This window comes from Lates calcarifer, linkage group LG7_1 (assembly GCF_001640805.2).
Source record: "Lates calcarifer isolate ASB-BC8 linkage group LG7_1, TLL_Latcal_v3, whole genome shotgun sequence".
NCBI classification, from domain to species: Eukaryota; Metazoa; Chordata; class Actinopteri; family Centropomidae; genus Lates; species Lates calcarifer.
The window spans coordinates 2,464,166-2,476,406 of record NC_066839.1 but is presented as its reverse complement, the minus strand read 5'-3'; the positions used below and the strand labels follow the sequence as shown (position 1 = coordinate 2,476,406).

Genomic DNA, 12,241 nt, shown 5'->3' with positions numbered 1-12,241 from the left:
ACTGCTTCGTTTCAGCCCCTGTGTCTACCTGAGATCCTCAGGTAGACGTTTGTTGTCTGTTTTAGTGTCCAGACTTAAAACTACAGGATCCAGAGACCTGAGTCAGATCTTGTTTATCCAGCTGATCCTGCATTTACTCAGCTTTTCTATTTGAACTGACCTGAGCTGTCCCTTTTATTTCTTGTTTACCTCATTTTAGCTTCAGTCTAGTTCAGTTTAATGTGATTTGTTTACCTATAAACTCTTCCTCCTTTTTTGTGATTGTGTGATTATTCCTACAGTATGATGCACCGTGTCCCACAGGTACAGATTATTATTATTGTGTAAACAGTGTCGGCTGGTTCTCTTTTCTTCTTCTCGTCAGGAATGAAAAGCCTTTACAATAAAATTCATGCCATCACTAAAGCTGTAAACTGAAACCAGAGGGAAGACTCATCTCAGTCTCTCGGTGACAGCACACCTTTTAAAAGAAAGAATTCATTTCGCTGTTAGATTAGCGGATTTTAGGAAGTGATTCAGCTTTAATGAAGTGGATCAAAAACAATACCCATCACAACACACGTCTGAAGTTCAGTTCAGTGTCATATTTGATTCTTTTAACCATTTCATCCTCCCGCCCACAGAGAGGGAAAGAACAGCTACTCTTCAGTCCTCCTTATAAGGTAAAATGTCAGAGAGGGTCAGGAGAGAAGATGAAGTCATCTTTTGAGTCACACTTAACCAGGAAGAAAATGAATGTCATCATGTATCCAAGAAAACACACACACACACACACACACACACACACACATGCCTCCCTACATGCACTTGTCTAGAATTACAGTAAACCGGTTTTGATTCGAATCCCTGTCTCAACAATATTTACCTGACGCATAATAAATCAGTAAAGTAGATGATTGATCGGTGTCCTTCCTCTCAGCAGCAGCTCTGACCCTTGTACTCGTGTGTGTGTGACGTCTCGTTTGTTTTCACTGCTGCTGATATTTTGTCTACTTGCTTTTTCCACTGTTTGCACTTTGTGCACTTTCGTCCTGATAAGAACTTTTGTGGACGGCTCCTCCAAAGCTCTGCAGGGAACGACAAGTCACCACAACTAAGGCTGAAGAAATCTGTGGGAAAATTTGGCCCCTCAGGAAAACTATTTGAAGATATTTGACATTTATCATTTTAAATTCAATGTGTAGAATATAGTAAATGTGAAAAAGCCTCATACAATGAACAGTGATGTTTTTAAACAACCTGAGCTTGACCACAGTTTGAGACAGATTAACCTTAAAGTCAGAGAGACAGAAACTGTGTCTTTATTTAGAGGATGAAACTTCAGAACATGATCAAGTGAGGATGTTTCCGCAAGATGACCCAAAGCTCCAAACTGAAACTCTTCTGCCTCTGTAAACTGACACAGTCTAGACCTCACAGAGAGACTAGAGTAAAAAATATTAAGTTTCTCAGCAGGATGTTCCATGAAACAGACGACAGAGTCTCAGATTTAAAGCCTGAGCTGTGACGTTTATCCTCAAAACATGATGCACAACTGGAAAACAGCACCAGGTTGTAAAAGGTTCATATTGTCTTTGTGTTGTGATTACATGAACTCACCACTTCCTGTGTGAGTTTATCTGTCTGTATCTAATCTGTAACCCATTCTCTTCCTCTCTCTGTGTATTTAAAGGCTGTGCTTCGTCATTGTTTAATTTGGCCTGAATAATGACTTCTATGAGAGAGTTACAATAATTCATCTTGATATTATTCGTCTATGTGGTCTATGTGGTATCGGGCTGCTGTGGGAAAAGTACATCATTGGGTATTAATTAACAGGTGACTGGTTTGTGCATCACAGCTAACTTTAGCTCACAGGTCTGGAGCTCACACAGGACAAAATGCATTCAGACGTCAAATGTATCACCAGGAAGTTTCCTTAAAAGGCTGAGTGTTACGCAACTCAGGTGATGTTCACTTTAATCGTAGTTTAGACTCTGTCACTGTCCACATAATGTTTATTTGTGTGTGTTATATAATCTCATGCAAAGTCTGTGTCAATCTCAGATTAAAGCAAAATGTTTTCTAAACCTAATCCTGATTCTTAATAAAGTTTTTAATTCTGAAATTAACCTTAAAACTGACTTTATTATTTGGTTTTTGAGTGTTAGCTTCTGGTTCTCCAACCTTTAAGCCATTAATTAGTAATGATAAAGATTGTTTAACTAGTTTAACTGTTACAACTAACTTTATGAGTAGATAAAAAAGCATGGGAACAACTCCACTGTCTAAAACCACCACAAAAAAACGGACAATATGACTAAAAACACAACAGCACATCATGTTACACACAGTCTGTGAAATGTGAAGTAGTTCCCAGAAAATCCTCCAATCATGTCCATCATCACGTCCACAAAAGAAAAACAAATGGCTTTCTCTCTCACACACACACAGCCTGTACATCTATCTTTCTGGGGACCTGTCATTGACACAGTGCAGCATTTTGGTCCTCACAAAGCTGTTCAACCACACTGGTTTACTGGGCTCTGGGGATTTTGGACCCCTCAAATGTAGTAAAACAAAACCACACACACACACACAGAGTTGTGTTTCCTCCACTTCAGAGGACCTTAACTTAAGCCAAGTCCTCACCTTAAAAAAAAAGAAGAAAAAAAGTGTGTGTGTGTGTGGGGGGGGGGGGGGGGGGGGGGGGGGGTACTTTTTGTCAAGCCCCCACAGTGTGACAGTGTACACAAGACTTATGTCCCCACAACATGAGTCATGCAAATACACACACACACACACACACACACAGATTTATAACAGGTTGTTTTTGTTCTTTTATGTTTTTATGTCCTTGATTCTCAGTAAAAACACTGACAAATCTTTTTCATCAGAACTGAAACCACAGGACTTCTGGGACGTTTGTTACATGATCCAATCAAAATAAAATGATTTATCTTTGTTTTAATGTGATTGAAACTCATGATGTCAAGCTGAGTTTTTCCATAAATAACACGATTTCCTATGGAATAACACGCCCATGGTTGACTGTGAAATTTCCATCTTGGAAAAATAATTTCTTCCCTAAATTCATTGATCACTAATTAAGAAATGGTGTCATCCTCCAGTGTGTTGAGCCAGCACGCTAATCATTTTCCAAGATCAGTATTTTCCAACACAGTGGATCTTATCTGATGGTGACTCCTACTGCAGTAGGGCGCCCCCTACTGACACAATAACGTCCTGTCACCTGTTGAATGACTGAAGCATCCATGTAAAACCTTTTCACGTATTTTACCAGAGGTTGTGAAAACACACAGAAGACGAACAGTGTTTTATTAAATCACATTTTACTTTTATTTATTTATCTCTTCAATAAATTTCTACAAACATACATTTCAGCTGTCATTCAGGACGTTATGCTTCAAAAGGCATAACATCCTCCATTATATACAGAGGTTACATTCTCACCTGACTGTGTTTATTATGCAACAGAGGAATCAGGAACTAAGTTAGCAGAACTGCCACCTGATGGTTTCTAATCTCCTGAGAAGGAAACTGTGACACCTGTCCCGACAAAAACCGTCATCCACAGACAAAGACCGCAGGAGGTGGATTCACATTTTTCAGGTAAATCTCACCAAGAACCAAAGCATTTTTTTCGACCGTTTTTCTGTTTTGTGAGATTGAGAGTGAAAACGAAAGTTTGCCTGATTCTATTCTTCTATCAGCAGAGTTTAGCAGCTGGGAGTTTTTGTCCTTTCAAGCCACAGAACTGAATCAAATTCATCAGCTAAAACTGGTTTGGTTTGGGCTGAATAAAATGTCTGAAAGTAAATCTTCTCATTTTGTCATGAAGTTCCTGATGAGCGGCTGAGTGAGGAGTTGGTTGCAGATTTAAAAAGACAAACTTTCCATTACCTCTCTGTGGCACTGAGGTGACTTAAATCATCTTGTAATCTAAAGGGTATTTTTACTCTGATTGCAGGCACCTGCCTGACCTAAAGTACCTGTAATCAAAATTTTAAAAAGCTGAAAAGTTTGTAGTAGTAGTATAAGATAACAAAATGAGAAACACCACGATTTAGACAGAATTCATAAGTGAAACTCGTCACTGACCGATCGCTCCGCTGAAACTAGGAATTGTGACCTTCCCCTCATCTCACTGACTCAGACTTTAATCCTGTTCTTTGGGTCTCCAGGTGCTGCATGTTTTTCCATCTCAGCAAGCTCCATCCACAGATGATGAGTGGAATCAGGTGTGTGTATGTTCATCAGCTCTCCACTGACTGAAAACACCTAGTTCACGTGTCAGGAGACATGCAGCACAGGAGGAAGACTGAGAACCACTGTGCAGTTTAAAGAGCAGCTCTGGAGAACAGTGTTGTGATTAGAGCTACAACGATTAGTCAACAGTAAATAAGGTTAAATATCTGCTTCTTAAATTTGAGGATTTGATGCTGTTTTTTTCACACGTGATATTAAACTTGATGTTTAGAACTATAACAGGAATTTTTCAAATAAACTGATCAAGAATGAAAATAATCGTGGCAGCTCTACTTGTAATCACAACAAATAACACTCATTTCTGCTCTGCAGGGAGTCACACACACTGACAGAGAGATGAGGGAAACACTGATCTACAAACAAATTACCTGCTATTTGTGACAAAAATAACTATGGTGCCGTTCCCACAAAATGACTGATGTCACTGAAGTAAAACTTCAGTACAGTACTGCAACTGATTCACACAGACATTTAGATTTAATTTGACTGAAACTTTACAAACACCCCCCCTCACCTGTGTGCAGAAGGATTCCCACAAAGGCTGGAGAAGAGTGCCACCTGCTGGTCTTAATTAAAAGTTCTGAAACACCAACTGATAGACTGAAATCATTAAGTGCTCTCCAGAGAATTTTGAAGTCTGTATGTCATGTTATTTTCGATGATTTGTTTTGACTCTGCAGCAGTAGAGGTGTTTAATTAACAATAAGATTTGGACTGATAAAGTCCTGTATGTTAATCAGCTTCTTCATCCTCAGTGTTTGATTGGTGTGTTTTTAGAAGTTGTAATCTCCCCAAATAACCAACAGATTTTTTCCACCATGACAAGAAAATGCAAAAATGGTCAAATTTAAAAACTCTGAGTATCATCACCGTACAGCCCTACACACAACCCTCTATCACCTGGATTAAGTCATGAAAAAAAAACAAAAAAGAAAACCTAACACTTAGTAAACTCTTGAGCTGAGGTGCAGACTGAACAGGTGGAGACGTGAACAGACATAAAACACTCACCGCCGCCGACAGAAAAGGAAAATCATTCTAAAACTGACAAATGAAACTAATGTTGCTTCAGTGTCCTTCTGTGTGAAAACGTGGAGATCAGCAGCACCTGATCCTTCACCGCACCTTTCCACAGTCTGTGTTTTCCTCTCAGGGTAAATAAAAACATTACCAGGTTAAACAAGACTCCAGTTCCCATGATGCTGTGGTCCTGGGGTTTATCACAGGCTCTGCTGTGAGAACAAACCTGGTGCAGGTCTTCTTTCCTCCTCCTACTCGCTCAGTTCAATAATCCATCATGGCGCTGCTCTCAGGACACAGATGCTCCTGTGAATGTTTTGTTGTGGACGTTTTCACCACAAATCTTCACCGTCACAGAGTGAGAAGTCTCTCAGAGAGGAGGGAGGAGTAAACCGTCCGTTTCTGTTTTTACCCTGTCTGCTCCTCCTCATGATTGGTTGATTATTTCTGCAGCTCCTGCGGCGCGCTGAAGGTCTCATAGACGTTAGCTGCAAACTCCTTCACCTGGTCGTTCAGCAGCAGGTCCTGCACAGACAATTAAGTATTAAAAGAGGAAAGCGTCTCATTCTGAAGTCTCTCCGCTGTGATGTTTGTGTGTCTGAACAAAGACAACAGGGACACACTCGTGGCTGAAGCCTGGTTTTACCTGAACAAAGTGACTGGGAGTTTCACTGCAGATAGTGTTGATCTGACCGTTGATGATTGGGATGATCTTCGCCAGCGGCAGACTGACTGCAGACAGACTGGACACACAGACACACAGACAGGAGTCATGCTGAGGTTTCAACTTCAAATTCCTGCTCAGAATTTATTTTATTAAATCAAATTAATCTTTTTTTGTGAACTACACTCAAATAATAAATTGGGAGAAAGAGAGATAAATTGTGGGAGGTGAGACGTGGAAAGCAGAAAAAAACTCGGCGCTACATGTAAGTGTACTAACTGAAGTATCCGATTTGAGACGCAGCACATGCAACAGACTGTTACTGATCTGCAGGTGTGTCACTGAAGCAGCTCACCTGTCAGGTGCAGAGCTGGGGGCGGAGTCACCGGGAGGCGGGCGGAAGAACTCAGCCAGGTTGTCGAGGAGACGAGAGAAACCCCGGTGCAGACAGGCGTTTAGGACGGTGCTGAAGTCTGGACTGCAGTCACACACACACACACACACACACACACACACACACACACACATCAGAGTCACAACGTTCACAGATGTAAAAACATACAAGTTAAAGTGACCACGGCGTTTTACCTGTCCAACATGTCTCTGGTCTCGTTTAACAGTTTGATGGTCATGATGTCGTTTTCTGTCAGCCCGCACGCCTGCAGAGAGGAGAACATGTGTTACACACTGTGGTGCAGTGTTTGTGAACGCTGCTCTCAGTCGAACTCTGCCAGTCGTCACCTGGTCGGCGAGCGCGTTCTCGTCGTCGGCCAGCATGTACCAGGACAGCGACCGCTCCGAGCCGGACTCCACCTCCGCTCTGATCCAACTCAGCTGCTGCTCCAACTCCAGCATGGACAGACTCTGCTTCAAAGACACTCTGCAGCCAGAGAGTTTGGATGTCAACAACAAATACTGATAAGAGGGAAGAATGTCAGACATCGTTTCAGAGACTCACCCTCCCAGTGAGTTCTGTACTGCTTTCTTCACCACTGTCATCAACTCTGTCAAACCTGAGCAGAGACCGAGAGAGACGTCAACACTGACAGACTGACAGACTGACAGACGTGGTGAGACAGTGATGTGATGGTAGTGTGTCTGTGCATCCTACCATCTCCTAATAGATGCTGGATACTGGACAGGTACTGCTGCTGGACGTCTGGGGGAGCAAGAGGAGTCTGAAAGAAGACACACACATGTAAATAAGCATTAAATGTTCTGCACTTGCAGAAGAGTGCTTCTGCTCAAAGTGTGAGCAGAAGAAAAAAAATTATACAGTTTCTTCTTCTCTGGACAAGATCAGGAAGTCACATTTCAAGATAAATGAGACACACCGGTCTTGCCTGCTGTCTTTTAAATCAATAAAAAATGAACATGAACTCCAACAGTTCTGTATGTGAAAGGAGCTCATGAACGGCGTGCTCCTCACCGTTCCATTCTTTCCTACAGAGTTGTCCAGGTACAGGTATCCTCCGATGATGTTCAGCTGGACTCTCAGTAAAACCACCAGCATGCAGGTGCTGTACACGGCAACAACAGTCCGGGTGAAACCTGGACAAGACCACACGTGTTTGCCATGAAATACTGGCTCTAGGATCTTAAATCAAAAACTATTTGTTACACACTGTATTAGACGTTTCAGTGATGATGAACAGAACTTACTGATGATCTTTAAATCCTCCCAGATCTCCAGCTTATTGGCTGGTCTGTGAGACAACATGAAAAAAGAAAAAGCAACAACAGTTTTATTTCACTAATGTAATGGAGTATTTCAACATGGACGAACTGTGCATGTAGATGGATTAGAGAGAGTCTGCATCCACTGATTTTAACAGTTAAAGGAACTTCTTCTCACTTGGTCTTGAGTAGCGCAGTGAGACTTTCTGAGTTGAGTTGACTGACGATGGCTTCTCTCAGTGGAGGGAGCATGGACAGCACTGTGACACACAAACACACATAGAAGACAAAATTAAAACAATGTTTTGTGTGTGCTGAGCAAAGTTAAACTCAAAATTTTCCATTTTAGTTCCAATCCTGATTAGAAGAAGCAAATACCTGAGTGGAACCCAAAAGGATTTTTAGGAGATTAACAAGTGTAAAGTGGTTACCGGTCATGTTGCAGGTCCTCTGGTTGCTTTCGAAGTGGAACTGCCTTCTCGCCTGAGCGATGTACTCCGTCGCCTCCTTCTCCTGGAGCTCCCTGATCATCTTCTGGGCATATTTACCCAGGAAGTACACCCCTGTGGATCAACAGCAAATAAGTATAAATAGAGAAATAGTATAAACACCCTCTGAGATGAGTCTGAAAAGACTGAAGTGTCCACTAAATGCTGCAGAGGTCCACTATATGATGAGCTATGACAAATTATCACAAAATAATTAATGAATTAGGATCAGTTTCAGCCAACGTGCAGTTTCCATGAAGCCACGCGAGACAAACCACAAATTCTCAGCAGGTTCAGTTCAAGCCTGTGTTTACTTCTAGTGTTTGATTCTTGCCCTGAATAAAGCAGCTTAGTGATAACTTAATATGCTAACAATTAGCATCCACAGGTGCTGTTCTCATGCATGAAGCGTTAAGCCAAACTTCATTCAAATTTTCGGATATTTTAAAGATGCCTTGCTAATACGCAAAGCTTCAGACAAAATGTAATTAAACGCGCTCACTGAGTCACTGCAAGTCATTTTAAAACTCGGCACACAAACTTGTTACTGCGGAACCTGAGCTTTGGTAAAATTTAACTTTTGTCATCTGGTTATGCTACAACTGTTATCCAGTAAAATAAACCCGGGGGCTGGTTGAGACCAGCATATGTACTGGAAATTCTGCCGCTTGGAGAAGAAACTACATGCCGAATTAAGAAAACAACCGTCTAGATTATTAAATATACTTTAAATACATAATACGAAGCATGCATTTTGCTGATAAGCGAATAAACATACTATTTCACGATAATTTAGCAGAGCCTGACGAGTTGCTACAATCCACTATTAGCACAGTAGCTAACAGGAACTCTACTTACCACCAACTACAGCTCCGGCGAAAATAAATTTCCTTTTGTGGCGTTTAACAAAATTCCAGGCAGACGAAAACATCCTCGGACAGTGAGGGGTTCACGGACTTAAACTACAAAAACACTTCGTGCTTTTAACTTTGTGCGGACTACTTAACGGACATGGTGTGTGAGGACTTTCGGCTAGTTAGCATCTCCGCGCTAACGTGCTAGCTGTCAGAACGTGCCAGATCAAAGTAAGCACAGTAAATAATCTAAGTTCCGGTTTTCAATTTCAAAATAAAAGATGAATTGACACTATATATCCACAACTACAATATAATCGGTTATTAACCCCGTATTGCAAGAAAAAACTTTAAATTAAAGTTTTACTGAATTTGTATGTAGATGTGTTTCACCTGTAAGTTTACTTCAAATCTGTCAAACCGTTACAATTTTTATTTTGTTTTATGGTAACATTCCCTCATTTCCGGTCCACGTCTAGTCAACTGTAATCATCTTGATTCATCGATAACATCGGCGCGGTGTCTCCGCGGAGATCGACTGCTCACGCCTGGAAGTGGTCCGTCCGATATTATCTTCCTCTCTCTGCCGTGTGAGAGCGTGGTAGTGGGTTGCAAAAAAAAGTGATTAAAAAGTTAGGAGATAGGCCACAAACCGCCATCATGATGTGAGTTTTATTTAAGTGACGTAGTAGTAGTGGTTGTCGCCATGGGAACGCAGGGAGGAAGTGAAGCTGCTGCAGCGGAGAGCTTTTACCCGAGTGATGAAGACAGAGAGAAGTGGATGGCCAACGCGTTTGACATGGTGGGTGAACACAAACACGGTGAGCGACATATTAGTCAAATGATCGTCTGGAGTCTAGAGAGGTTTTGTCATGTCATAACAAGAGGTAAAACATGTGTTTAATCCTCAAAATGGATAATATTGGGAGGAATTTAATGCTATACTGTGAATAAATGTAAACATACGCAGCGGTAATAAAGTGTGGATGTGTTGCTGCAGGCCAGAGATGCTCTGGAGAATGGAGAGGTGCCTGTTGGATGTCTGATGGTCTATAACGATGAAGTCGTGGGCAAGGGACGGAATGAAGTCAACGAGACCAAAAATGTAGGAAACATGAACATGCGCTGTCTCTGTGTGAAATAAGTCATAAAATACACAGCCGTTTTCCTGTTTTTATCACTGAGAACACTTGAGATCGAGACACACAGCAGCTACTGAGCTAACTCATGTTAACAAAGCCTGCGCTTCTTAAATCTTGAGTTTTTTAAAGGGAGTTTGGTGTAGGGTTTTCTCATGACATAAAAACATGTTTCCCTGCATGTGCTGAGCCTGTGTTCACGTGTGTGGTGGTTTTTCAGGCGACTCGTCACGCTGAGATGGTTGCTCTGGACCAGCTCCTGGACTGGTGTCGCCATAGCAACCTGGATGTGAGGAGTGTGTGCGAGCAAACCGCCCTGTACGTCACCGTGGAGCCGTGCATCATGTGTGCTGCAGCCCTACGCCTGCTCAGTATCCTCTCAGCCTCTCTCTGTGTGTGTGTATTTGTGGGTTGAGTGTTCGAGCACTGTTCCTTCACTGTCTGTCAGATATCCCAGTGGTCGTGTACGGCTGCAGGAACGAGCGCTTTGGAGGCTGTGGTTCGGTTCTGGAGGTGTCCTCTGCAAACCTACCTCAAACTGGGACCACGTTCAAGGTCTGTGTTTGTCCCTGATGTCTTTTTCTCTTTGTAATGGTTATTTTTTATTATTTGTGTGTGTGTCATCCCCTTGGAAAGGAGTCACGCGTGGGTGTAACATTTGAGTGTTCACATGCGTTTGTCCATGTAGTGTATATGAGTGTGTGTCCTGTGTGTTCAGTGTGTTTCAGGTCACAGAGCAGAAGAAGCTGTAGAGATGCTGAAGACTTTCTACAAGCAGGAGAATCCAAACGGTGATTAGAAACTATCTCCTCCTCTTCTTCCTCTTCTTCTTTTTGTTGTCATTCCCACTCTGCTCTCTGAACCTGTAGTTTCTCTGTAACTTTGGTTCTTCAGGTTCGATCTCCCTCTAACTTCAGAGTAAAGCTGAGTCATTAAAAACCAGAGTTTATCTCTGATATCCAGGAAAGTGACGCAAAGATCAAGAGTTAGAAACAGAGTTTGGTGTGTTTGCACTTCCTGTTCCAGAAGCCGGGGATCATGGGTAATTCTCTAACAGTTTTATCCTGTCTGTCTGTTTCAGCTCCAAACCCCAAAACAAGGAAGGACTGAGAAGTTCCACACACACACACACACACACACACACACACACGAGTTGCAGATTTACTTTTTATATCGCTTGTTTTGACCTTTTTTATACTTTTGTAATTTAATAAATGACATTCTAAGTGATTGTGTGTGTGTTGTGTACAGACGTCCTGTAACGTCAGTCTGCCTGCAGGGGGAGCAGCAGGTCAAATAACCACCCTCAACATTCACACAGGAGAAATGAAACTCGCCACTTTCAAGGGATAAACACTGTCCGTCCAAAACATCAGCTTTTCAGGAACTCCAGCACCGTGTCATCTGGACTCAGTGTGAAGGGTCTTCCTCTCACAGACCAGACCAGACTCAGCGTTAGACAGCTGAAATATTTAAGGAGGAGACGAAGGTTGTGTGGCTGTTGGTGAATGTTCAGAACCACAGGGCGGAGTTTGCTCTTATTCTGTAAATATAAAACGCGCCACTTCCTGTCGTGTTTTTCTGAGAACGAGGCAGACAGCGTGAGAAACAGCGAGGAAGTGTGTGTGTGTGTGTGTGTGTGTCTGTGTCTGCGGTGCTTCTCAACAGGAGTGACCTTCTCATAAACACACACCAACACACCGCTGACACAATTCAGATCTGTTGTTTCACTTCCTCTCTGACACACACTTTCTGTGGTGTGTCGGTGTGTGTGTGTGTGTGTTCGCAGCATCTGCAGCTGGGAGGAGCAGAAAGAAACGGACATATATATATCTGCGTGTGTGTGTGTGTGTGTGTGTGCTGCTGAGTGTCGGAGAGAGTGCGCTGTGTGTGTCTGTGTGTTTCAGGTGTCTCGCTGTTTTTCCAACAAAGCGATGGAGAGATTTTTAAACTCTTTCACACACCGTCTCTCTCTCTCTCTCTCTCTCTCTCCCTCTCCCTCTCTCTCCACTTTCTCTGTGTCTCTCTCTTTTTCCGTCATTTTTTCCGTCAGCTTCCTTCCTTCCTCCTCCACTTCCTTCCTGCTTCCTTCCTTCCCTCAGTTCTCACTTTCTCTCTTTTCCTTTCACG

General features: G+C 42.4%; 2 protein-coding genes across 2 annotated transcripts; one reads left to right on the top strand and one right to left on the bottom strand.

The window, feature by feature from the left end:
- Positions 1 to 3,313: 3,313 nt before the first annotated feature.
- Positions 3,314 to 9,209, bottom strand: pex3 (peroxisomal biogenesis factor 3). The gene is made up of 12 exons (XM_018682958.2): positions 8,977 to 9,209; positions 8,062 to 8,193; positions 7,809 to 7,890; positions 7,616 to 7,659; positions 7,383 to 7,504; positions 7,065 to 7,131; positions 6,912 to 6,966; positions 6,695 to 6,833; positions 6,542 to 6,612; positions 6,309 to 6,431; positions 5,936 to 6,032; positions 3,314 to 5,814 (listed from the first exon to the last, which is right to left on the bottom strand). Exons 1-12 carry the CDS (start codon positions 9,047 to 9,049, stop codon positions 5,731 to 5,733), a joined length of 1,089 nt encoding a protein of 362 aa, XP_018538474.1. The 5' UTR covers positions 9,050 to 9,209; the 3' UTR covers positions 3,314 to 5,730.
- Positions 9,210 to 9,505: 296 nt separating this feature from the next.
- adat2 (adenosine deaminase tRNA specific 2) lies at positions 9,506 to 11,341 on the top strand. The gene is made up of 6 exons (XM_018682959.2): positions 9,506 to 9,774; positions 9,973 to 10,077; positions 10,332 to 10,482; positions 10,560 to 10,666; positions 10,830 to 10,902; positions 11,193 to 11,341. Exons 1-6 carry the CDS (start codon positions 9,679 to 9,681, stop codon positions 11,219 to 11,221), a joined length of 561 nt encoding a protein of 186 aa, XP_018538475.1. The 5' UTR covers positions 9,506 to 9,678; the 3' UTR covers positions 11,222 to 11,341.
- The last annotated feature ends 900 nt before the right edge of the window (positions 11,342 to 12,241 follow it).